Source organism: Cricetulus griseus, assembly GCF_003668045.3.
Source record: "Cricetulus griseus strain 17A/GY chromosome 1 unlocalized genomic scaffold, alternate assembly CriGri-PICRH-1.0 chr1_0, whole genome shotgun sequence".
Lineage (NCBI taxonomy): Eukaryota > Metazoa > Chordata > Mammalia > Rodentia > Cricetidae > Cricetulus > Cricetulus griseus.
Genome location: NW_023276806.1, coordinates 139,287,262 through 139,314,879, shown reverse-complemented (window position 1 = coordinate 139,314,879; position 27,618 = coordinate 139,287,262). Strand labels below are relative to the sequence as shown.

Genomic DNA, 27,618 nt, shown 5'->3' with positions numbered 1-27,618 from the left:
TACAGCAGACAGATCTGTGACGATGGGGATCTTGCCTGTCAGTGGATTTAATTAGTCCTCAAACGATGCCTTCCAGTATCAAATCCCGCTCCACTGAACTACAACTCAAGTTGTAAGTCAGTACAAGCATTCATTTTGAAAGATAGGTATGTGGGTATCCTAGCCTGATTAGACATATTAAAGAAGGTTGTTTTGCACACAAGTAACATGAAAATCACTGGACAGAGCTGAGCCAGCCAGAAAGAAAAGAGATTTCGAGAGACACTCTAGGCATATACAGTGGCTTGCCAAACCAGATATAGAAGGAGAGAGACATATGGCTACAGGGTGGTGGTAGACCAGCCAAACTGCAATTAATTTGTAATACAATTAAAGCATAATACAGCACAGCAATAACTGTTATTAATTTACCTTAGCTATGAGGATAATAAAATTAATTACAGTTATAAATTTTAAGGCATTGGTGTCTAGTTACGATGACCTGAGATGCTGATGAAGATAACATTTCACTTCATAAATAATGCCCCCTAAATGGACTATACTCCCCCGCCCCAGTTCTAGAGCTTTTCTTTCAATTGCCCATCAATTTGATTTCCAAAATTGGGTCACTATAGATGTGTGAGCCAGCAGGCAATGACAGGAGTCATGCTGACCATGGACTCTTGGACCTTGCATTAAGTTCTGCTTCTCCATTCAGCTTTCCCAGCATCTTTAAATTATCAATAACTTTGGGCTGGAAAAAAAAACTTGAAAATCACCAGCTTTCTTCCTTCTCTGTGGCCCCTCTAATCAATAGATGTCCTTCCCAGAGTGCAGGACCCAGCTCTGGCTTTAGCGTTGGCGCCGAACAAGCCCCCACTCTGCATATTTGCTTTCTGCTTAGATGCCAAGAAGGGACTTGATCCACACTCCTGGGTAAAAAATAACCAGACACAAAGTTGTTCTTTGGCCAAATTACAAAAATTGCAGCCAGTACGTAAGTGGGGTCATTTTTTTGTTTAGAATTGCACTCTAAATCCCAACAATCTACATGTTAGACAACTGATACAGACGGCTGAGATGGGCTTCCAGTTAAAAGAGGGACGGCTGTGGCAAGCCTTTACACCAGAAGCGAAGAAAAGCCAAGTCCATCTGTTAACTGCTTTTTAAAGCACAAGAGACAGTTTGTTCTTTGAGCCCAGTATGAGTGGCAAGGGCCTTGGAACACAAATTCAAGTTGCCCCAAAACACATGTCCCACAAAGAAAGTGAAGATTTTATTGGTTACAGAACAAAGAAAGTCATAACCCAAGGCTAACTTCTTAAAATAACATTTAATCATGCTCTGTAAACCCGATTTAAAAGAAACGGCAGATTATCTGGATCACCCACTGTATTAGTCAGGGTTCTCTAGAGTCACGAACAGAATTTATAGAATAAACCTCTCTCTCTCTCTCTCTCTCTCTCTCTCTCTCTCTCTCTCTCTCTCTCTCTCTCACACACACACACACACACACACACACACACACACACAGTATTCCAACTAATCCAACAATGGTTAGCTGTGAAAGGAAAGTCCAAGAATCTCGTAGTTTCTCAGTCCCACAAGGCTGGGTATCTCAGCTGGTCTTCTGCATATACTGGAATCCCGAAGAAGCAGGCTCTAATGAGCTATGTCCTTAAATAGCAGAGGGTGTGGCCTGTATTAAAGGTGTGTCTTTCCCCCCTCAAGATCCGGATCAAAGGCCTGAGTCTTCCCACCTCAAAGCTCTGGACTAGAAGTGGATTCTTCACCCACTTCAAGCCAAGAAGAAAATGGCTCACAGATGTGCCCTCTACCATTTCTGAATTGTGGTTCATTGCAGATATAGTCAAGTTGAAAACTAAGGATAGCCATCACATGTAACAACTGTATTTTATTGAGAAATGAGAACATAATTATTGGCTTTTTTTTTCCTCCAGAAGAAGTACCATTCCCCAGGCATGGGTAGAATCTTAGCTAGAATAAGTAAACTGGATATAATTAGAGCCTATTGTCCTGAAAGTTAAATTGTTCTGTAGTTACCTCTGTGTTTATTTCACATACTGAATTGGCAGAACCTTCATCCATCAGGGCAATGGTTTTCAAATGTTGCTTCACGTTAGAATTTCCTACAGGTTTTTTGTAAACATGCAGCTGCCCAGTTCCTGTTTCAGTAAACTACCCACGAAGACTTAGAGAGCCCATAGCTGACCCCACCCAGACCAGCTGAGAGAGTGGTGGCATTTCTAAAAGTATCCAAGGCACAGTAACAGCAGATCTGACTCGGGAACTCCTGCCCGAAGAAGGGGCCAGTCCTACCCAACCTTGCTAGGTGATTCTAAGAGCAAGGTCTTCTGTCTGGGATCTCATTCCTCAGAACACTGGCCTGAGTGACACCAGACCTAGGAGACTTAGGGAACTCCACCACTTGAGTGTGTCTTGCTTCTTCTGTGACACGTATCGTAACATCACCTCTTAAATCTTACATGCTAAGGAGAGATAATAACTTAAAATAGAAAAACCAAACATGTAAGCAGACTGCAGACCAAGATGTAAATGTTCTGTATTAAGGCAAAGTTGGTTTTCATTGGAACTTCATTAGCAGCTCATCAGAACTTCATTAGCAAATGATTACATTTTATAGGCAAAAATAAGCCAAAATTAATGCCTACTAAAATTATTTTTATGAATAATCTTTCATTCAGAAAATATAATTTGTACTAAATCAAAACATGTAGAAGCCACTGGAAAGAGTTAAAGGGGTGGGAACAAGGAGAATCTTGACAGCATTTTTTCAGTAACAACATTAGAACCAGGGTTGGCTTAAGATGTAGAGCACTTGCCTAACATATACAAGGCCCTAGGTCCAATCCCTGGGACCACAATAAAGAGGCCACTGTGGTTAAAAATCAGAAACAGCTTAAATGTCTACTCGAAATGGAATTAATTAAATAAGACATTATAAACAATAATTAATGTCAGTACAGAATGGTCATTTAAATAGTGATGCTCCCCTCTGTATATTAATTTTTAATCTCTAATATACAAACAAAATAGGAATGAATCATAAATCTGTATATAAATAAAAATAATTTGTGTTTAACAAACAGGTGTGCATGAACATCCATGAGATTTCTCTGTAACGTTATATATAATAGACTGCTCATAGTGGTTCTGCCTAGGGAATGAAACAGCATGGTTAGGGGAGAAGGGAGGCTTATTTTCTCCATTAACATTCATCTGGCCTTCTTGGATATTTATGTCACTTGAATTAGTTAACCTTTGTTTTTAAAGAAAAGATAAAAATGGAGCATAAACTGTAAGCATTTAAAGTACATTTCTTTGTAAGTAGACGTTAAGAAAATGAAGCTGGAGAGATGGCTCAGCAGTTAAGAGCATACATACACTTGCCAGGAAGTAGTAGTAGTAGCACGCCTTTGATCCCAGCACTTAGGAGGCAGAGGCAGGCGTTCTCTATGGGTTCGAGGCCAGCCTGGTCTACAGAGTGAATTCCAAGACAGCCAGGGATGTTACACAGAGAAATCCTGTCTAGAAAAACAAAAGAACAAAAAAGAAATAAATAAAAGTGCATCCATTGCTCTTGCAGAGGTCCCCAGTTCAGTTCTCAACACCCAGTCTAATGCCTCTGGCTTCTGAGGGCATCTGTGCACACACATACAAGCACACACATAGTTAAAAAATAATAGGAATAAATCCTTTTTCAATGTTTCGTTATTAAGTAAACCTGCCATGTTCGTCTTCCCCCTTGTATGGGAAAAGAGGGAGTGAAGGAGGAACCCAGATACAGTGTCAAAGACACACTATTCCTTAGCACCAAGTGTGCTAAACTCTTCATGTATGTTTAGTATCTCAGTCAACACACACACACACACACACACACACACACCGCCCATTTTCCTTTCTGATGTGTGGTGCTGGCTTCCAACATGATAGGCAAGCTCTATCTCTGAGCTGTTCCCCTAGCATCATCGTTGTAAAGCAGATATTATTACAGAGGAAAACCCTGAGGCTCAGGGAGGTCTCTAGAAACATGAGTTAATTGCATTTTATGCACTCACATTCTGAAAATCTGTGGAAGGTACTGTGGGGACTAAAAAGACTAATGTAGTCCTTTGCCTTTCATGATGTACAAGATCACTATACTACAAGTCAAGACAGAGCGCCATATGGGAGCTTTAAATTAGAGAAATCCCTGGGAGGGAGAGGGAAGGAATGAGTGATGGCTTCACTGAGGGATGTGATCAAGCAGGTTGCTGATGGAGAAGGCAGAAGGCACAGCCTTGGGAATCATGTGCAACTCTTTGCTACAAGCTCCATATACACTATCACAGTTTAGTCTTTAACCCTCTCAGTTCTAAGCATCGTCGCTCCAGATTTTAGATTGCAAATCAAAATGTATGGGGAAAACTTCCTTAGATATCCCAGATCGGGGGTCTTAAAGCTCTCTCCATTCACCAACCCCCTTTTACAGCAGAAATGTTTATGAACACTTAGATAAATGGGGATATAAAATACATATAAAACCAAACAGTTACTGGTAATAAATTGTAAAGAAATTTGTTTGGGCTAGCAGGTAAATGGCTCAGCAGGTAAATGCTCCTGCCACCAAGCCGGACAACCTGGGCTGTCTCCCCAGGAGCCGTGTGTTAGAATGTGATATCTAAAGCTGCTCTCCAAGCTCCACACACATGCTGAAGCATCGACACAGATGTACACGTGAACAAATCTCATTCTGAAGCTTTTATAATAGAAATTTATTTTAAGGCAATTCTTTGTGGTACATCTAATTTGACTGATTGTTTAAAGTGCATGAAACAATTCCAAAGGTGAAAGCAAGCAAAGGCTGTAGCTCAGCTGAAGTGCCTGCCTGACATGCGAAGCCCTGGATTTGATCCTCAGCACCACACACACACATCAAAACTAAGAAACAGAAATGACCACAGTGGCATGTGCCTGTAATCCTAGTATGTGGGACACAGAGGCAGAGGGTCAGCTACACAGTGATTTTGAGGTCAACTTGGGCTACAGGATTCTCTGTCTCAAAAAAAAAAAAAAAAAAAAAAAAAAAAAAAAAAAAAAAAAAAAAGATGGTGGAAATTGGAGAGATGGTTCAGTGGTTAAGAGCACTTTGTTGCTATGTATCAGAGACCCAGAGTTGAGATCTATAATTACACATGGTGAATCACACATGTATAACTATAGTTCCTGGGAATCTTATGCATCCTCTGGCCACCCTGCAAACTCACATAGACACACATATATATACCCACAGATAACATACATAAAGTAAAATTGTTTTCTAAAACAAAAAAGAAAGAAAGCACAGTTGCATAAATGAGAAGATGTGCTTATTGATTTTACATGCAGAATTAATTATTGGCCAAATATTTGCTAGTGCATGACATCTTTGCCTTTTTTCAGAGTTATTGGTATTTCAATGTTGTAATCATCAATGAGTATGCCACTTCCAGTAAATATATAGCATAAGACAGAAGAAGTATGGTTAGGGCCATTTCAGAAATTGTGGAAATTGTGTCCTAATCCAAAGGAAAATTCATTAAACATTATTTTAAATGAAACGAGCTAACAATTCAAACAGCAGTATTAAAATCAAACCCTCTAACATAATACGATTCAAACATATACTAACTGAGCACTACAATACTGAGGAATGATCATAGGAAAATATTGTTTTTGTTTTCTGTAATTAAACCATTATGTTTCTATAAAAGCAGAATGCTTTATGTGAATAACGAAGGCATTGCGACTCTTAACACAAAATTGTCTTGAATCTGAGCCGAGATGTTTGGGGCAGCATCTGTTGGTGTTGTGTGGTGACAAGTTATGCCAAGGGTGAAGTGCACGTGTTGTGTGTTGAGAACCAAGGCACAGTGAGTCATTTAATAAGACACGGGTGTGAGTGGCCAGCAACACCTCACTTTCACTATGTGTTTGATTTTTTAATTAATTTTTGGTCATTGTATGTTCAGAAATCTGTTACCAAATAGTTGACAACCCACATCCAGCTATGTGATCCCCAAGGGGGTTGTGCCTTCCCATTCTAAGAGTCTGTGTCCCAGGCTCTCATGTGTCTTTTACCTTTGCTATCAGATTGCCAAGATGATGCGTTACTTCACATATCAATATATAACACATGTGCACTTTGTGTATGTACAGGTACACACACTCGTGTGCAAAATTACTCATCTCTAGCACAAGTATAAATTGCTGCAAACAAGAATCTTCATTTCTTTAGCACCCTCTGCTACCCAAGTATGCTTACATAGAATACTAAAATTATGGCACTGCATCGGGACTCAACTAAGTGTGTATAATGTCCCTCTTGTTATTTTGTGTAAAGGTTTTATGACCACAGATGAAAGGAAACTATTTGACCACCTCAAATCACCACATCTGAAATACTGGGTTCCATTCGTTTGGTTTGGGAATCTGGCCACTAAAGCCCGGAATGAAGGCAGAATCAGGGACAGCGTCGACCTACAGTCACTGATGACCGTGAGTATTTAGTGAGCCACAAGACAAAGGAGCTAGTTAGAACTCAAGAGGACCCTGAATGTAAGAGGTCAGACTAAGATCTCTACTCTGTTCATGCCAGATCCCAAGGATCCAGGAAGCCAGTGTGAAAACCCAGGGTGTGCAGAACAGAGAGTGAACTCGGGCTCCTTGAAAGTGTTAGCTGTCTCCACCGCATGCTTGCTGTCTCCACAGCATGCTCTGTGAGAGGCTTGTAGGAAAGTGGCAAAGATTGCCAGGATTGCCAAAGTCTCTGAAGAGGCACTTTGCCCATGGGCATTTACTATCCCTTGCTTCAGGATTCTAGAATAAAATCCTTAGGTTTCCCCCTCCCCAGTGATGGGATAAAGCCCAGAGTGCATTTTGCCTGCTAGGCAAGCAATCTTCCACTGAGCTGAACCCCCAGAACCCAGAATAGAATCCTAAGGAAGAATAAACCTCAACCTTTCCCCCCAAATTTGAGTAATATAAATTTAAATCGGCCTTCCAGTTGCTCCAGGAAACCAAACAGTGTCTTGTGAAATAAGAGATCTCAGGAGTCATCAGAGAAGTGTATGAAGGGGTAATCTGTTGTGGCAGCTCTGGCAGTCTCTTGCTTGGATGAGGCTAAAAGGAGGAAATGGTTTTCAAATTGAGGTAATATTAGATTCCAGTCTCATAAGGATAAGGAAAGAGATCAATGACTTTCCGTCCTTCCTGTTACAGATAGATTTTCTGTCGATATGAGCGTTTTAAAGTCCCAATTTGCTGGGCTTAGTATGTATTTATGTCTTCTCTAATATCTATAGTAAGAATGTTTTTAAGGAGAGGAAAAAAATGTTTGCCAATTTTTTCTACCAAAATAACTAGTAATTACTTATTTAAAACGTTAACCTTCTCAGCTCCCCGTGAGCAATTGGGGCCAGTCTATGTGATTGTATTTTATATTTATAAGAATATGTACCCAGCATTTTTTCCTTTTTACAAACTGCTCCTTTGCTTTTATTCTTTTTTCCTTTTCCTTTTTTTTGAGACTGGGTTTTTCTCTGTAGCTTTGGAGTTTGTCTTGGATCTCTCTCTCTCTGTAAGACCAGGCTGGCCTCGAAATCACAGAGATCCTCCTGCCTCTGCCTCCAGAGTGCTGGGACTAAGGGCGTACACCACCACCACCCGGCTTCCTTTGATTTTTCAGTCTCAGAACTTTCCTTTCACAGCAGCCTTGGGGCCAGCAAGTTGGCCTCAGCATGTAGTGACATCATCAACAGTGTGCTCAGGTTCTGAATCCCAGCTAAGGTTTATGACTGTGGTTATCCTTTTAGTAAAGTGTGTTTTTGTTTGGGGCTTAGGAGATGAATCGGTACCGCTCTTGGTGCAGCCTCTTATTTGGCTATGACTGGGTCGGCATTCCACTGGTTTACACACAGGTACCAAAAACGGTGCATGTGATTGCGGTGGGGGCGGGGACAAGGGGATAGGAATCTGAGGTCAATCTTGGGTGTCGTTCCTCTGGAGCCATCCACTTTATTTTTTGAGATAAGATCTCTAACTGAGCCCTAGAACTTGCCATATTTCATTTAAACTTGCTGGCCGGTGAGGCCCCAGGATCTACCCATGTTTATTCCTTCAGTAGGACCGGGGGTACAGGAACAAGCCACCATTCCTGGCATTTTATATGGGTGCCTGGACTTGAACTCAGGTTCTCATCCTTGTACTACGCGTACTTTATTGGCTGAATGATTGCCCCAGCCCTGTGCATGTGTTTCTGACTCCCTCCACCTGCCCACTTTGCACCATGGTTCCCGTGGGCAGCCAGCGCTGCCCTCTCACTCGGGTTTCCCTCTGTTCCAGGTTGTCACTCTCGCCGTCTACACATTCTTCTTCGCATGCCTGATTGGACGGCAGTTCCTGGATCCCACCAAAGGTTACGCGGGGCATGACCTGGATCTGTACATTCCAATCTTCACCCTCCTCCAGTTCTTCTTCTACGCAGGATGGCTCAAGGTAGTCTTGGTGCCCAGGGCTCTCTGGAGCCCCTCTTATTCCAAACTCTCCACAGGGATCCTCTATTGAGTCTTTGGCAAACCGTTCATGAGTAACTAACTCAAAGGTAGACTTGATTTGTAATAGCTCAGAGATTAAGGTTGCTTTTCCATCAGGATTAAAGCAATGGGTGGAGAGGCCGGACTGCAAAAAAAAATCGGTCCATTATGCAAAGAGATGAGAAGAACATTTCTCTTACAGCTATTGATTTTTCTTCAAGTCTCTTTGTGTGCCCACTAGGACTGAAGGAAAGTAATTAAAGTAGCAACTGTGCCTGTGTTGGTTTTTAGGCACAGCTGGGCAGAGGAAACAACAGTGAAGCCATCAGCCTATGAGAGCAGCCCTGAGCTTTAATACTGTAATAGAATCTCGGCTCGGCTCCACTCTGTAAATCATTTGCAATCCCTTGAGTTCCACTAGCTGTCCTACATGATAATAGCATCCCATTTTCAAAAAGAAAGAAAGAAGGAAAAGGAAGAAAGAAAGAAAGAAAGAAAGAAAGAAAGAAAGAAAGAAAGAAAGAAAGGAAGGAAGGAAGGAAGGAAGGAAGAAAGGAAGGAAGGAAGGAAAAGCTCATAGGGACTAAAAGCAGAAACACCAGGATTGACGACGTCATTTAGTTTGCCAGCAATCTACAAGCATGTCAGAGCCGTGACAACAGCTCATCCAGTCACACCTGTGTCTGTTCCCCACCACCACCACCACCACTCCCAAGCCTCACAAGATGAAAGTATGTATATATCAGAAGTTTGATTCTCTATAGCTTAAGTATGTGTCAGGAAAAATGTCAGAAGCAACAGTTTCCTTAAGTGAAATCCAATAATACTTCCAAGGAGACTAACAAAACAGAATTTCCAAATACTTGGCCTTCCAAACAGCCACCTGTGTTCAGGCCTTTGGGATGGGACAAATTCCCTTAAAAACACTAGTTCTTTTGTTGTTTTGAATCTTCTTAAGTGTGTTGGCATTTTAAATTATACTCCAATGATGAACAGCATGTCCTTTAAATGGCAAAAATGTTTTTACCCAGATGACAGTGATCGTAATAATTTTTGCCCACTTTCTCGGGAGTGAGAAAGAGCAAGAGAGATGAATGGCTGTCTCAGAGGAAAAAGTGGGCTTTACTTTATAAACATAAAATCATCAAACTCATCCAAATGCTCAACTATCCTGTCAGTCAGTTCCATTCTGGTTTGTTTTGTCCCTTCCCACTTTGTCCTGCTGAACTTTTTAATTGTCTGTCTGCTCTGTGTCAACTTCGAGTGCCTGACTGAACCATGAAGAAGTTAGTGGTTTCTTTTTTTTTTTTTTTTTTCTGATGAAGTGTCTAAATTCCTTTCCTCTATAAACTGTTTCTAAAAGGCCGAATATGAAAAGACACAAGCATGGCCTGTTCAAGACAAGCCAGACTAATGAAAGTGTGGTTCCCACAGTAGTGGATTGTGTCTCCATTTGCAAAGAACTACTCTATCCAAATCTTGATCTTTCTCACTGCAAATGGTGCTCTCCAGGGAAGTCATTTTCATGACATACTCAATGTGCAGATTCGTCACTGCAACTACTAAATGTAGGCTGCAATAACATGTTCAAGACTGATGCTATATACGTGAAAAATATGAACATAACAAAAATATTTTCAGGGCTGAAATAATGGCCTATTTCATCTCAGCAAAACCTCAGGCAAGAAAAAGAAGACAGCCCCTCACCACACAATGAAGGACTTTCACAGCTATTACAAAGGAGGCTTACTAATGCAGGGGCTGCTGTCCCCAGACTGTCCCCACTGCAGTTCTCTGGTCTGCCACCCTGGCCATGTGCTAAGCTCTCCTGTCTTTGCCTGGACTCAGCCTCTCACAGAGTAAATCAGAAGTCTTAGGGATTGACCTAGGTGTCTAGTTTGTTGGGGGTGGATTTTGTTTTCTTTTGTTTTGCTGGCTTATTTTTGTTTTGTTGTCTCTCTGGGAATGCATCTTGTGCACAGTGGAGATTGGAAACAGCAGCTAAGTGGTTTAACTTACATCCTGAAAGCCAAGAGGGTGAAGTTTCTTTATTTTTTAATTCCATGTGACTGTGGTGTGTGTGCGCGCGTGAGAGATGGGGGTGGGGGTATATGCATGTGGGTGTGTAGGGGTATGTAGAGGCCAGAATGTATGTAGAGGCCAGAGTACAAGTTTGAGTCCTCTCCCTCCTTCCCTCCCTCCTTCCTTCTCTCTCCCTCTCTCCTTCCCTCCCTCCCTGTCCCCCTCCCTCCTTTTCTCCCCCTCCCCTATCGCCTCAAAACATGGTTTCTCACTAGACAGGAAGCTTACCATTTCACTAGGTTGACTGGCCAGAGAACTCTCAGAGTCGACCTGTATTCGTCCCTACATTGCAGGTGTTACAGACATGCTCAGCCATGCCTGGATTTTATACAGGTGCTGGGGGGTTGAACTCAGGCCTCTGTGTTTGCAGCTTAAGCACTCTAACCCACTAAGTCATCTCCCCAACACCAAGTGGGTAGAGTTTCCACCAAGTAGTCTCAAAATCTAGAAACTAATCAAATGATACCTTTATTTTGTTCATTTAAAAATTTTCTTCCCATCTTGGCAGCAGTGGAGCACACCTTTAATCCCAGCACTTGCAAGGCAGAGAGGCAGGTGGATCTCTGTGAGTTTGAGGCCAGCCTGGTCTACAGAGTGAGTTCCAGGACAGGCTCCAAAGCTACACAGAGAAACACTGTCTCAAAAAAACATTCTATTTTCTTCCCATTTGAACCAATGTAATACTCCCTCACATACATGCTCGCACGCACACGAGCACACACACACACACACACACACACACACACACACATTCACAATTAAAAAAAAAAATCAAAGAAAATTGCTCAAGAAGGTTATATTTGACATCTAAAGCTCTCATTTAAAAGGCTATTCCTTTCAAAAGAAAAAAAGGTGAGAATATTTAACATAGACAAAATGTTAGATACCTAGTCAGAAACCATCTAAACAAATCACAGAACTAGAACTAACCTACTAGATAAGGGTAAGTCTTTAACATGAAATGAGTAGAGCCTTCACTTCCAGCTTGACTCTAGCTCTCAGGTGCAAACACTTAGCACTTAAGTCTCATAACTGTTTATATCTCAGCATTGTCTTTTATTGTGATTTGTCCTTCATTGCTATTTAACCTCATGTTATCAGCTGGGCCTTTACACACTGCTTTGAAAGCTCAGACAATGTAAATGCCTTGCGTGTAGTTAATGACCCCTCAGTATTCACTGGTTTGCTTTGGCTCCATGGAGCTTCCTGGGCTCGGGCAGCATGGTCGAGATGAACAGACAGGCCCATTTGCAGAGAATGTTCATGAAGGGACCTCTTGGTGGTAAACATCTGTAGACCAGCCCACGGCCCTGGAGGCTGCATATTACAACAATTATAGGGAACAGATGACTGAAGCAGGGGTCTACCTCAAGTTCCTTCTCAGTCTTCACACGTGCTGCACCCATGTATCCTGTGTTCTCAACTGCAGGTTGCCGAGCAGCTGATCAACCCTTTTGGAGAAGATGATGACGATTTTGAAACAAACTGGTGCATTGACAGAAATCTGCAGGTGAGGAACTTTTCTGTCCTTTTTGAACAATAACAATAAATCACGTGCAAATAGATCCGGATACAGGTTCCTGGACTTGAGATCTTTAGCTAAATGCTAAAGAGCCTTGTTGGCATCATCTGTCCTCTTCCATCCAGTACACAGCAATATTTTAAATCATTTATCTCACCTACTTTGGTTTGTCATCAGGAGAGATTAACAGTGACATAAAATGGGACCCAGACATAATCTGCTGTGAATCCCTAAACACAATCCTCCAGACCCCAATAATCAGTTGTGCGGGGTGGGAGCAGAGGCCACATTGGCTCCCTTCTCAACATCTGCAGCCACCAATGGATCCCATTACCCCAAAGCAGCGCTGTTCCTGCAACCTGCTCACAAAGGCATGAGGGAATTCTGTTTCTAGGGAGGGCTCCCTTCCGAACCTCTGTCCAAGGGCCTTTACCCCATCGTCTGTCTGAAGCCCTGCCAGTCTGTCAGGGAAGAAGCATAATGTTTCTCTCTGTGTGTCAAAACTGGATTCCCAGAGGCTTAATGGTTTATTTGTCACTTGGCCTAAGCCAAGACAGAGAGGTCATCACTGCAATACAGGTCTGTTGATACGCTGCTTTTCCAAATACACAATGTAGCCAGGCCTGGTGGGGTGTGTCTGTAATTTCAGCACTTGGTGGGCTGGAAAAGGAGGAATGCAAGTTCAAGGGTAGCCTGAGATAGATGCTGAGACCCTGTTTCAAAGAAGGAAGGGAGAGAGAGAGAGAGAGAGAGAGAGAGAGAGAGAGAGAGAGAGAGAGAGAGAGAGAGAGAGAAGACAAATATAGGGTACCAAGACCAAGAAGTGGTGGGAGACAAGAAGTGTGTTTGTGGGTTACAGAAGGAAGGACTGAGAGCGTCCACCTCTCCGAGCTATCTGACATTGAATGGTGGCTGTCAGGGAGCCACCAAGATAGTACCGTAACTGGGAAAAGAGGAGAAAGGAACCTTGCCAATGACACAATTACTGGGGCGTGTGAACAGAGGGTGACCAGGAGGTGCACAGAGACTGGACAGCCCCACAGCTCCTCTCACACCATTGCCCAGGGTTTTTGAGCAGTAAGAACACCTGCAGGGGCCTCTTGCAGCAAGTCCACTCAGGCAGCTTCCTATTGTTCTCCAGCTCCCTCCCACCTGCCAGGTCCCCTCCCATCTAAACTGCTCTGACAGTGGGACAACTGTGACATTGATTTTAGGTCTCTCTCTTGGCTGTGGATGAAATGCACATGAGCTTGCCCAAGATGAAGAAGGACATTTACTGGGACGATTCTGCCGCTCGGCCACCATACACACTGGCAGCTGCCGATTACTGCATACCCTCCTTTCTGGGCTCAACGATCCAAATGGGGTAAGCAGGCTTTTAAAATTCTTTGATGCATAGGGGAGCAATTAAAAATGTACTGTGTGTATGTGTGCATGCATGTGTACATGATAGGGGAGGCATGAGCCATGTTGTACACCTGGAGGTCAGAAGGCAACTTGGTATAGTCTGTTCCCTCAGTCCACCCCATGTGGGTTCCCAGGGTCACCCAGGTCATCAGGCTTTCGTAGCAAGTGCCTTTACCCATGCATTTCTGGCACAGGTGTGAATGGTCTTGAGCTGAATGCTACACACACATATATGTATATAATGAAATATCATATCCACCCTCCGTTTCCCCTCCAACTTCCCCAATACCTCCCCCAAAACATGTCTCCAACCTCATTTCTTTTTTTTTTCTTTCTCCTCCTTCTTCCCTTCAAAGTCTCATTAACGCTGCCAGTATGTGCACTAGAACATGGGAAACCTATCAGTGGTCACATCCTCAAAAAAAAGAAAGAAAGATTGTCCCTCCCCCAGCTCAACAGAAGCTTAGAAGCTCCACCCCATTTGTGCTGGAATTCAGGCTGGTCCTGTCTTGTATAGATCTTGTGGTTTTGACGAAACTGCATGTCCCACAGTTGCTGGTTTGCCCTCTCCTCTGCCCCAGGGTTCTGGTTCCTGACTCTCCACACTCAGATATCTAGCCTCTATCCTGTACCTATAAAGTTTCAATCCTGGTCAGACAACTCCAAATCCTCATGAATAATGGTCTGTGACACTCCTCTTCAAAAGGGGCCTCTGAAGCTAAAAGCCAAAGCAAGGGATGCCTGAAAGCGGCATTGCAGGGGCTGTGGTAAACGATGAGAGATCTCTTGATGTTACCCATGACACAAGTGTTGGAGACGATGAGGACTGCAGTAAATGGAAATTAAAGACCTGAAGTCTCATACATAGCTTTAATCCTGTCACAAGAATCAAAACGGCCAACAGAAAGGGACCAATAATCCCTCAAGAGCTTTAGAAGAACACCAACAAGCTGTCCACCATAACAGTTAGAGGGTTGCTACCTGGAGAAGAGTGGCTGAGTCTGCTCAGAGATAAGCACATGAGTGTGTTAGCAATGCTTGCTCTGTGCTGCTGGCCTTAAGCATGCTCAAGCGTGTACCTGCAGACTGTTGGCTACTCCCATTTAAGGGGCATTATTTTATTGGATTTTTCTGGGGCTAAATAAAATGCCATTCCTCCTTATATTTGCAATAATTTAGAAGGATCTATGTGGCGAATGGATCCATTTAGTAGAGAGGAGAAATAGCCCAGTATGCTAAGAATTCCTTCTAGTTAGAAACAGAAGAATTTAAGATTTATTTGGTACTTGGAAACTAAATCACTGTGTTGAAAATGATGACTCTTGCTTATCTGTCTTTATGCCAGAACTTCTAAGCATGTTTACCATACCATAATTCCCATTTTACAATTATACAAGTATACACTTAGTGTATACAAAGGATTTAAGATGTGTGCAATAGGTAATACTAGTTCAAACACATGAAAATGCATATTGTAGCTGGCCAAGATTCTACTAAAGGTCATTAAATATATTCTAGACTGGTGTTTTCAGTAATCATGTCTTACTTAGCCAACGATGCCCAAATAACTTATTTTAGTTTTATAAGAAAATACATAGTCTGGTATATACAATTGCATGCTCATGTTATAAACCACTAAAAAGCTCTAAATCACTAACTTCTACAAAAATGTGCTCTTGGCACATTAATTTTCTTTCCTTTAATTGTACCAGGAAGGAAGGAGAGGCAAGCCTTCCAAGGAGATGAGTGTGCCTAGGTTTATCATTTTAGAGCATGGGGAGTCTGTCTGTCAGCATGGGGTCACCTTGATGCTCAGTTCTTACCTTTAAATGGCTTAATTATCTTTTCCAAGAGAACATCTACAAAATACAGCAGTGTTCAGAGAGAGGGCTTGACTGTAGTATAAGTGGTATCTTGAAATTAGGTATGCCTAGGGAAAGGTGTGGTCAACCAAATTTGTCATAACCCGTGGTCTGAACTCTCAAATAGACCACAAAGAGGTGGTGGGAAGGAGAGTAGCTGCTTACTGCCTTGCTTTACATGGCTTGCTCCGCCTGCTTTCTTATAGAGCCCAGGGCCACCACCTCAGGGACAGCACCACCCACCATGGGCTGGGCCCTCCCCCATCGGTCACTAATTGAGAAAATGCCTCTCATGGAGGCATTTCCTCAGCTGAGGCTCTTTCCTCTCTGATGATTCTAGTTTGTGTCAAGTTGACCCACAAAGCACCAAGTACACTATTCATTTCATTTATGTTAAGATGACTTTTTATTATTTGAATTTAAATTGTCAAAACACCACTTCAAAAGTGAAACAAATAATGGCCAGCATGGTGGGGTTTGCCCTCCTGTCTTCCTGTAATTAATTAAATCCTTACATTAGTGAGGACAGAATTGCTTTGAAAAACAAACAAAAACAAAAATAAACCCACATTAAATCTTCCAAGTCAACTGCCAGGGCTGTTTTGGTCTTTATATATCAGATCTGCCCGAAGAAGTAGGCACTGAGCTGTGATCTTTGGAAGCTAGGCTCTTACCTCTTCCTTGTTATAGTAACGGGGGAGGGGTGTTGGGGGGGTGAAGATAGTTCTGTACCCTGAGCAGGCTACTTAACAGTCCCCACTGCTTACACCCTTAGCTCTGTGGCTGATGGTCTTGTGGGTGTTCAACAGGTGTTTTGAAATAAATGCTGGGTTTTGTTTTATTTCTCAACATTGGATATGAAAATAGCTCCAGTCTAGGCATCCCTCTGTCCTGCCTCTTGCTTTCATTCCTACCCTTCCTCCATCTTTCAAAAGCAGACTGCATGGAACAAGCTTTCTCATCCCCATGTGTCCCTTATTGGTTGGTGGGTGACTTCCAGAGTTAGCAGTGTCTAACAAATGGCACAAAAGTAATACTGACAGGCCAGGGCAGAACAGTGCTATCTCCATCTATAACTACTGTCATGTAGTCAGCCTGGCTTCCCACAGCTGGATTTCCCAGCTTCTGCCAGCCCCTGTACATTCTCTGCACACACACCCAGTGCCCTGGTCTTACTGCTCAATAGCTGCTAAGTCGTCCTGTCTAAGGTTTTCAACTGTCTGGGGAAGCTCCCAGCTGCCGTGACAGTTTTTAAAGAACTCTTTCAAAGAAGAAAAAGGACTTTCAGACAAGCATCATCACTCCCTCGGGCACTGGGGACTGCTTCTGAGAGTTGCCAGTGATTGGCAGAATCCTTCATAGCTTCTGCTCTTCAAAGCTCTCCAACACATGCCACCCTTTTCATCTCCCAAGCAACACGGAAGCAGGTAAATGTCACCACTGCCAGTTTACCGTGTGTGATGCTAAGTCACAGAGAGTCACATGGGTCTCCCAACACTGCTCAGCTAGTGTCAGCCTGGGCAGCAGCATCCTCACTCAAGTTCTCAGTGAGTCATTTGTCTTATTGTTGAAACAACACTCCCCCTCACCCCATCTCTGGAAACTAGTGGCTCCGTGGCACTTTCGTGTTGATTCCCATGAATGCCCTTCTCTCTCTCATTACCCATCTGTCTCAGTCCAAAAAAGCTCTGAAACGCAAACGAGCTGTTTCAGATGGCCATCCCATACACAGCGTCACATACCGAGAGTGATCCTGTCCTATCATGTAATGCTCCAGCCATGATTGTTTAAGTGCTATTACATCTGTGCCTCTGGCATATACTAAAAATACACTTTAAAAATTAAATAAGGGGGGCTGGAGAGATGACTCAGAGGTTAAGAGCACTGACTGCTCTTCTAGAGGTCCTGAGTTCAATTCCCAGCAACCACATGGTGGCTCACAACCATCCGTTATGAGATCTGGTGCCCTCTTCAGGTGTGCAGATATGCATGGAAGCAGAATGTTGTATACATAATAAATAAATAAAATCTTTTAAAAAAATTAAATAAGGGGTGCGAATATGCACAGTCCCCAACAAGTCATCAACCAGGTATGGCGGTATAACCCCGGTACTCGGGAAGTGGAGGCAAGCGGTTCAGTTTGAAGTCTTTCTCCATAGCACAACCTAAAGTACACCAGACTTGGTCTCATTTTTATGATATATGCTTTAATCTTCAGGGCATTCTGTTCTTAAACTGAGTTTCTGCATATCAGAAACACAAGAACATGGAAAGCCATGACTGTCAGAGAAAGGAGGATAGGTGTTGAGTGTCGGCAACAGTCTGGTGCCAGCACTCAGAAGAAAGGACATTCATTTGGTAATACCAGAGAGTTGTGCTCCTGCTCTGTCCTGGCACAGAGACCTCAAAGACACCTCTCATTACTTCATCGTGAGATACATAAAACCCCAAGTATCCTTCCAAAGGTCCAGCTTCAGGCGGGAAGGGTGGGACATTTCCTACCCTATGCATTCATCAGCATTAATTCGCATAGCCTTTCCTGTGCAGGCAATAGCAAAACCACACAATTTCAGTCTGGAGGACAAAGTCCAAGCCCTCACAACATACCCCAAGACTATCATCCCAGGCATGACCAACGCCATTCCATTTCACACCACCTTGAAACCTTGCTAATTCCCACTGCCCTACTTGTCTGAGTCACGGCTTTCACATGAAATGTCCCATCCCTTCTTCCTTTATGAAGTTCTAGTTCTTTGTAGAAAATTTGCCAGCACAAAAACTTCATTTCAAATGTAGAGATTTATATGCATGCCTTCTCCTTCCCTTAGAACTGTAAGGTATATGATGTAGCAAATTGTTCACAGTAGAGACTCGGTAAATCTAGCAATATAACTTAGCAGATGAATCTTGTGTGTCCACATCACAGTCTTATGAGACAGGAAAGTACAAATGGGTTTCCTTGGCAGTCTCCCCAGGGTGGATCAGTTAGCTGAGCTTTTCCTGTCTGCTCACTTGCTTGTCTCATTTTCTGCAGTCTGACAAGGGGGCTTATTGTGCTCCATGAAGGTGAGTACACATCTCCACTACTAGTGCACAGTTAGGGCCTTTTTCCTTTTTTACATTTACTTGGTATGTGTGTTCACATGCCCTCATGCATGAGTGTGAGCATGCATGCTCCAGCGTGTGTTGGTGCCCGTGCATGCATGCATGCACACGCTCGCACATGTGTGTCTGTGTGTATGGTGAGCATACACAGGCCTTCATGTATATGTAGAGGTCAAAGGATAAGTTACCAATACCTCTTCTCTCCCACCATGTGGGTTCCAGAGATCAGATCATCCAGATAGGCAGCAAATGCGCTTTCCCACTGAGCCGTCTTTCTGGTCCAGTCTGTTTTCTTTTGTTTTATTTGTTTTTTCCTTTTAAGTCACAAAGTTTTGAAATAATATTAATATATATGTTTTGTTTTGTTTTTCCCTGGAGAAGACCATATCCCTCTTACCAGGTAGGGTACCTTAGATGTAGTTAAGGGAAACAACCTGAAATAAATAGTCAGTGTCCCAAGTAAAGGGCATATGCCTGTCCTATAAAGAGAAAGTGCCAGCTTGACCTCAAGTCTCGGAGCACCTTCAGTGTGGCAGTCCTGGTGAGCAACTGTGCATGTCGCTCCTCTGTGTCCTCACTAGCTAAACGGATGGCTGTGAAGTGTGACTAATTAGGTCCTGTGAGATGACCTAATGAAACCCAACAAGCAGGGTCACTGGGGCCACCAAACCATGAGTCGGCATCTCTCAAGGCAATGTAACAGGAGCTGCACCGGCTCTGGAGGGAGAGACAGGAGACTATCCGGTAGCCAAGGGCACTGCTGGGGCTTCAGAATAACAGCACGGGGTTGTAATCAAGCACCATCGAGGACATTTAGCTAGCTTTGGTTCCATCCATCTTTTATTCATAAACACTGGAACACATTTTCTTTGGCAGTTCTCTTGGCACTTTTCAGGTTCCACCTGCACTCTACCAGCCTTTACCTATATGTCTCGAAAACGCAGCCGGCATAAGACATCTGGTCAACCATGGATGTAATTACCAGCCCTGGACTGGCACAGCAGGGTTGTTGTTGCTCCCTAAGCCAGCATGAGCAACTGGCATTTCAGGGCAAGTGTTTAAGTTCCGAACTACCATTAAGGCTAAAGTTGACAGAGATGTGGGACTACCCTGGAATCTGAGGCAGGAGTAGACCTCATTGCCAAATGGGCTTCGTTGACTCATTGGTTCATTTTATTTAAATCTTGAAGGAGATTTTTAGTAGACTCATTAAGTCAGCATTTCAGCAGGAAATCTTTAGCCATGGCAAACCCTTCAAACCTACTGGGGGACCCCAAGCACAGAGAGAGCCCATCTCACCTCCACATCTCCTTTCCATGGCGTGCTGACTTTGCCTCCCTCAGTCCAAACTGAGTAGCAGAGATGTCAAGCTTTTACGAGACATGTCTCAGTTCCTTCTGAGGCCCACATTTTGCTCATTATTCTGTTCTGAGCTCTAGCATGTCCTTTGACACCTGGGTGGCAGGCTTCATATCAAAGGAAAAAGTCACAAAAAGTGTTGGGAGTAAGACTTCTGTTTTGGCCTCACTAGCTAGTCAGGCATAATGAATCTCCCGGACCTCAATAACCTGTCTGTTAAGTGTTGGTAACTGACACTGTTATCACCATAATTAAATGAGCATTAGCTGTTGTTTGCACCTCCTCCTCTCCCTCTTTTCCATTTGCTGCAGGAGGGGAGGGGACACAAATGCCAAGGCACACATGCAGTGCCACAGGTATGCCGGTCAGAAGACAACCTTGTAGTGCCTGTTTTCTCCCTTCACCTTTGCTTGGGTCCTTGGGGTCATTTTCAGGTTACCAGGCTTATGAAGCAAGCAGTTTACCCACTGAGCTATCTCACCAGTCCTTACAGTCTCTAGAATTTAGCTATGCCCCATTATTTTTTATAGATCAAGGGGAATGATGGGTCCTGGAGAAATCTGTCTTTATTTCAACCCAAATAAAAGCAATAGAACACACATTTTGCACAGTATATACTAACATTCAAGTTTCTAGATCAGAAATGTTTCAAGTGTGATCTGGGAACCCCCCTGAAGGTCACCAACACTCTGGAAGAGAATCCATATGGGTAAAACTATCTTCATCAGCCGGGCATTGGTGGCGCATGCCTTTAATCCCAGCACTCGGGAGGCAGAGACAGGCAAATCTCTGTGAGTTCGAGGCCAGCCTGGTCTCCAGAGCGAGTGCCAGGAATGGCTCCAAAGCTACACAGAGAAACCCTGTCTCGAAAAAAAAAAAAAAAGAGGGTAATGCTTAGCCGGGCATTGGTGGTGCACACCTTTAATCCCAGCACTCGGGGAGGCAGAGGCAGATGGATCTCTGTGAGTTCGAGACCAGCCTGGTCTACAAGAGCTAGTTCCAAGACAGAGAAACCCTGTCTCAAAAAAACAACAACAACAAAAAACTATCTTCATCATAACATTATGGTGTTATTCTTTCATTTGTATTCTTTTCTAAGAATATAAAAATCCCCTCTGATCTACTGTTTTACTTCCACCAACTGCAGTTGCACAGAGTCAACCATAGTCCAAAAATATTAAACAGAAGGCCACAGAAACAAGCAATTCATAGGTTTTAAATTGTATGCCATTCTGAACAGTGGGATGATATCTTGGGCCATCATACTTTATCTCACCTGGGCTGTGAGTCACTCCTATGTCCAGTGCATCTATAGTGCATGCCCCACCTGCCCCTCACCTACTAGCCAACTCAGTCATCAGAGCAACAATGCTTGTGTTCAAGGGTACCTTAATTTATGAATCTGCTTAACACACGAGAGTAGTGATGCTGCCAAGCAGTAGTGGTGGTGGTGAACGCCTTTAATCCCAGCACTGGGAAGGCAGGGGCAAGTGGGTCTCTGTTAGTTCAAAGCCAGCCTGGTTTACATAGTGAGTTCCAGGACAGGCTCCAAAGCTACAGAGAAACCCTGTCTCGAAAATCCAAAAAAGTAGTGACACCGGTAGTATGTCTAAAAGAAGTTGTAAAATGTGTCCCCTAAGTGAAAAATGAAAGTTCTTCATTAATAAAAAATATGCTAAGTTTATTAATATGGACAAGAATGAATCTTCTCCTCATGATATTGTTAAGAATGGAAAAATAGCCCATGCTGGTTTTGCTATCACGCTTGATGCTGCTGAAGTTATGGCAGGGTGGACAAGATGGTTCAGCTGGTAAAAGTGATTGTCACACAAGCATGGTGACCTGAGTTGGATGCCTGGGACCCACAGTAGAGGGAAAGAACTGACTCCTCACCAGAGGTCACTCTATAAGCATGGCATGGCATATGGTGCCTGCACTCACACACATGCAACACACAATAATAAGATTAATTAAAAAACCAAGTTATAACCACAGCCAAGTATGGTGTCACGTGCCTGTAGTCCAGAAATGGGAAGGTAAGAGGAATAGAATTTCAAATCATCCTAGGCAAAACTGCAAATTTTGAGGCAAGCCTGGGATACATGAGACTATCTCTAAATAAATTAATAAAGTTATAAGCATTTGTGTAGTATGTGTTTAGCTAAGGTGGAAAACGCATTGCCATCTATCTGGGAATCCACTGGAGATCTTGGAATGTAACTCCCAGAGATAAGTGGGGTAAGGCGACTTCTAATCAGTGGAATTTCCTAGAGGCTACTAGATCTACCATGATGTCATCACTTTGCCCTTAATGGAACATGCACTCGTACATTCTTGCCTTTTACATTCCTCGGTTATCATTTTGGATGAGTAAATAGCAGTTGCCATAGCTTGCCTCTTAACTTTGAGACTGCCCTCAATTTAGCCCTACAACTACTCTGTCTTTTGTCATGTGCTTCAGGCTGGGGTCTGAGTTCCCTGCAGAGGACTGGCTATGGAACTATGAGAAGCAAGGCCACCGGCACTCCATGATCAGGAGAGTCAAGCGCTTCCTGAGCACCCACGAGCACCCCGGCAGCCCCAGGAGGAGGACTTTCGGCAGGCAGGCCAGCGACAGCTCCATGTTCTTCCCCCCCAGCCCATCTAGGGATCTGCTGGATGTGCCGTCGAGAAATCCCCACCGAGCCTCACCCACCCGGAAGCAATCCCAATCCCTCGAGGGCAGCCCTAAACTGCATTCCAGCATGGGAGAACTGTCCACCATCAGGGAGACCAGCCGCACCAGCACTTTGCAGAGTCTGACCCCGCAGTCCAGCATGAGGGCCTCCCCTACCAAAATGCCCCAGGTCCCTGAGGTCCTGATCACAGCAGCTGAAGCCCCGGCGTCCTCATCAGACAGCCATCCCCATGACTCTGCTACCTCCACCTTGAGCCTCGAGTTCACCGGGGTGCAGCCAAGCAGGATTGAGCAGCAGATAGACCCCTCAGGGAAGACACCACTTGGGGACCCCAACCCCCAGATTGTTTCAACCAGTCCTGAAAGAGACTTGTTCAAGTTTGATGAAGATCTGGCCGATGACAGATTCCCCCAAAGGTGGAGCCTTCCGGAGTTACGGGAGTCCAGGCACACCTCCCTAGGAAACTTAGCTCCAGATCCTATGAGCCCCGGGGCTGCTCTCTTACTTGGCACAGAAACATCCTCGGAGACCAGCGTAATCCATCCCAGGGCTGGCTCTGGGATCCCTCCCGACATCCTGTACTTAATGGAAAGTTTGGACGCTAAGGAAACAGACATCCTGGAGTTTAACAATGAGCACCCTGAAGAATCCCCTAAGGGAACGCCACAGCGCCCCAGGACCTGGTTTTAGCTCACCTTCGTTTTTTACCTGGGAGCTGTCAGTACCAGCCAGGCGACAGCCCCCGCCCCCAGGAGCTGGCCAGAGTTTAGAAAAATGATCCTACTGTACAAGCTACTTAGAACTCTGAAGGGCATTATGATCCTGCAAAACTCAAACACAACCACGCTGTCTAGCACAAAGGGGCTTTCACGGAAGTTGTGTGGCCCAAAATGAATGATCATAACCAAACACGGGATGTCATATAAATGTGCACGGCTTATATACCCATACATGATTAGCTTTGGAAAGGACCAGATCATAGTCCAATCCTCAGACACAAACAGTCCAGTTTCCTTCCTGGTTCACTCCCTTACCTCTCTTCCTTTAGCTACAGAGACAAGGCTAGACATGTCATGCACAGCTGTTCAACTGAAGCTTCCTGGCCACCTCACTCCTGCCTTCTGTAACTATTATTGTCATCTTTCCCTAACTCTTAAACTTCTCAACATCAGAAAGTTCCATTTCTCTTACTATTTCCGTTGTCTGCTCTTCTTTTTTCTTTCTTCCTCTTCATTCTCTTACATTATTCCTCTGCCCTTTTTCCCTAGGTTAGCTCCTCCAGTGACTCTAGTCTGTCCCTCTTTCCAGATTATATATTTTCTCTTTCCAACTCTGTTGCTTACTCCCCGTCACAGTGTTCAAACTATGAGCCGCTGGTTAAAAAAATCTAACACACTCACCCTCCCGTGCTTCCGGCCTTGCAGGCAGAGGTGTCAGCATGCCGATGGTATCCACCAACTCAAACCCACTGCTTCCACTCTTCCATCTTGGACACTGGAGAGGACTGAATCTAAGAGGATATGAAATCCACATAGCCAAATGCTACATCACCGAAGGACAACATGGTTTGGATCTGCTGAACTGATACCCCCCAGTCTTAAGCAAAAATATCCCAATTGTGTCACAGCATGGGACCAGTTACTGTGCCTATCGGGTTGTTTTATATGAAGTAGGGTATTAGAGCTATGTGGAATCCATCACTGCTTGATGACAACAGACTGTTGCCAACTTCCGTTCTGCAAGCTCCCACCTGTGAACAGCTTTGCCTTTCGGAGTGCCATCCTTTCTACCTGTTATATAATGAAGCTTGGTGTGTGGCTTCAGAAGCCAGAGACTTTAGCAGTGACCATTGGTTGGCTGTCTCAGTGTTCCATGCAGCCTCATCTGAAGTCCACACATGAGTTCACAAGCCTTGAAGGAGTCCTATGAGACTGACATACCATGAGCTCCACTTCAAAGAGGAAAATAGAGGCACTGGACAACTCATTTCCCTGAGCTAACATAGCCAGGTGTAGCTGGCTCAGTAGCCCACACTTCCTTGCAGTGCCACTGTAGGGCTCTGAATCTGCTAGTGATTTGCCCCAAATTCTGGGGGATGCTCCAAGGTGGCTGGCTAGTCACATGTTTGTGCCAGATCTCTTCAGCCTTGGAGACCTATCTGGATCCTCCCTGCCCAAAACAATTTTCGGTCACAGAGGGGCAGAGCATTTTGTCTTTGAGCCCTTGCCATGGCCCTTTCCTTGTCGTTATAGAAGCTGGCAGGAAGCTCTTATTGCTTCCACCACAGTCACACAAGGCCTCAAATCTCAAATGGTCTCTCAAGGGGTAAAAAGCAATGGCTTTTCCTAAAGGACTAAAGCAATACACTATTAGAAGAAATGCTGTACATGGATGGTCCTCTATGTTGGTCTACACCATTAACTCCCAAGAAACTTGGACTGTAATCCCCAAACCATCACAGACAGACAGACAATGAGCTCAAGTCCTTTTCTGTTTCTAAAAGGTCAGAGTCCCAACCTTTTCCCAGTAACCATTGCTTCACACACTTCTCTTGAGTACTTCAATGTGAGCCCCTCCATCTGCTTCCCTTGGACTCTATCTATTGCTCAAATACAAATAGGTTTCTACTTAGCTGTCTTTGAAGTATAATCCATTTTCATTCTTAAATCCAACATTATCAACTATACACATAAGAGTAGTTTTATGGAGAAATGGGAAGGCGTTCATTTATCTATTTCCTGCGCATCTCTTCTCCACCTTCATTCCTGAGAATTACTGAAGTTCCTCGATACTTCCTCAAATTCTGAGATGGCTTCCCATTTTCTCAATGACTTACTCAATGAAGCTAAATGAGGAGATTTCCCATTCTAAAATGAGTCTTTATCCTGCATGGCCAGGGCTGAAAACATAAAAGGATTTATTCTCTTGTGTCTGATTTTTTTCACCAGCCTGCATCATTTTCTCCTGTGCTCTAGAAAATTCCTCCTTTTAGACAAGCAGTCACATGTCTCTGTGGCTTAGTCTTCAGGGTCTGACGGATTCAAGAGCAGGCTTATCCTAGTCGTGTGTTAACATAATCTGCAGGTCAGGGTGAACAGTGAGGCCTAGCCCTTGTGTATTTTCTCCCGGCTCCTACAGACAGCTCTGCCCTGACTCTGGGGTCCAGTTTCAATGCAGTTAAAGCTCACCCACTTCTCCTCTCCTGTGCAAGCATTTAGAAATGCTTGGCTCCTCACTTCCCTCTGCCCTTTTCATTGTCCCATCTACCCAGCCCATTTATTCTATTATTCTGGGCATTCACTTTCAGCCTTGTTTAGCCAAGTGATAGAAAACATAGATTTCTCCGTAGAATGGTGTACCATCACTATAAAGAAAAATCTATGAATTGCCTCTGAACAGCTTCAAAAGCTTGAACAAAGCCAAATATGATGTGGCATGTGCCAGCAACCCCAGCACTCAAGAGGCTGAGGCAGGGGAATTGAAAGTTCAAAGTCAACTGCATGAGGTCCAAGGCCAGCCAGGACTACATAGCAAGATCTTACTTCTAAAATCCAAACCAAAACAAGCAAACAACAAAACTTCGAAAAAGGCAGTCAGGCAAGCAAGCAGGAAATTAAACAGACCCATGTGGTTCCAACCACCGGGTTCCCATCTACAGTATGGGCTGCTCTCTAGAAGGTGCCATAGCCATCATGAGAGTCAAAGGGAAGGTTGGGAACCTCAGGTTGTCCTATGTGACCAAAACGCATGACTGTGGCTGGTGATCCCAGGATCTGTCACAAACTTCTTTTCTCACTCTGATTATCTGTGCTTCAGGGTCCCTTTTATCTCTGCCATTCTAATCTCTTTCATTTAGGAAGATGTTCTCCTAAGAGTCATAGCATTAACTCTGACCTAACTGTTTCGTCTCTCTTTTCAGACACTTGCTTTTCTTTCTGATGCTTCTCAGCTTCCACCATCTTCCTTCTCTCTGGCATTTTTCACCATTACCCCACCCCCCAACACACACACACACACACACACACACACACACACACACACACACCACACACACAGCATCCCAGGATACATCACCACAGCTTTCAATTTCTCATCTAACTCATTGTGTGCATCAATCCCCTCCCCCCATCAAAATGTAGAACCAGAGTAAAACTTAATTTCATTTACTCTCTCTACTGTAAATCTAGAGGATTCAGAACACTGAGTTTGAGGTTGGAAGACTATCATAAGACATCTGCTCTCTTCAAAGCTGGTCCTATATCAGCTGATTAGGAGTAATACAAGTGTAAAACCAAAACCAAAACCCAAAGCAGAAGCAAATCAGAGTGTAAGTCCACCTGCCGACCCCTCATCACAACCATCAGTCTACATGGTCAACGGCAAACACTCTGCCGCCTATGAGGCTGATGGACATAGCGGGAACTTGCTTTGTTTTTGTTTTTTAACTGAACTATCCCAGGCAGGATCCAGTTCTGTGAACCCAACTTTTAAGACAGCTTTCCCATTGATAAAGCCACTGGGTTGAAAGAACCAATTGAACAATGCCAGGATTCTTTGACTACAAATCTTAACAAAACTCAGAAGACCCTAAACTACTGGTGAAGCTTCAGAACTATGACCCAGCTTGAATCCTTTTACCGAGCTCTAGGCCTCCCTCTGGCATCCCCAAATGTACAGTCATCATGTCCCTGGCTGTGGCAAATACTAAGTGAAGGAGATTCCCTATAAAGACCCAGTTGATTCAGACCAGAGATTAAATCTTTGTTTGGTCTTCTTTGTTTCTGAACTGCTTTAGAAAACGGACCCAAATCTGCCTCGTGCCACAGGCGGGTTCTAGCCAATCATTCCATAGAACCATCTTCTGTGAGCTTCTAATTTGGGGCAATTGCTTACCAAAGATGACAAAGGAAAGCATACCTTGTGGCCTGGAAACAAATAAGACATTTCTAAAACTGATTTTGTGCAGAAATGTTGTCCTGCTCCAAGTTCTTTTCTAGGCTAATGACTCTCAACCAGATGTGATCTTGTAC

General features: G+C 43.8%; 1 protein-coding gene across 1 annotated transcript in view; it reads left to right on the top strand.

Annotated features, from left to right (window-relative positions):
• Best3 (bestrophin 3) overlaps window positions 1-23,278 on the top strand; it is a 35,049-nt gene extending 11,771 nt beyond the window's left edge. The window contains exons 4-9 of the mRNA XM_027392359.2: window positions 6,383-6,537; window positions 7,881-7,958; window positions 8,383-8,535; window positions 12,085-12,165; window positions 13,392-13,543; window positions 22,372-23,278. Coding sequence (XP_027248160.1) covers window positions 6,383-6,537; window positions 7,881-7,958; window positions 8,383-8,535; window positions 12,085-12,165; window positions 13,392-13,543; window positions 22,372-23,278 — 1,526 coding nt within the window. The remainder of the gene's footprint in view (window positions 1-6,382; window positions 6,538-7,880; window positions 7,959-8,382; window positions 8,536-12,084; window positions 12,166-13,391; window positions 13,544-22,371) is intronic.
• Window positions 23,279-27,618: the final 4,340 nt, after the last annotated feature.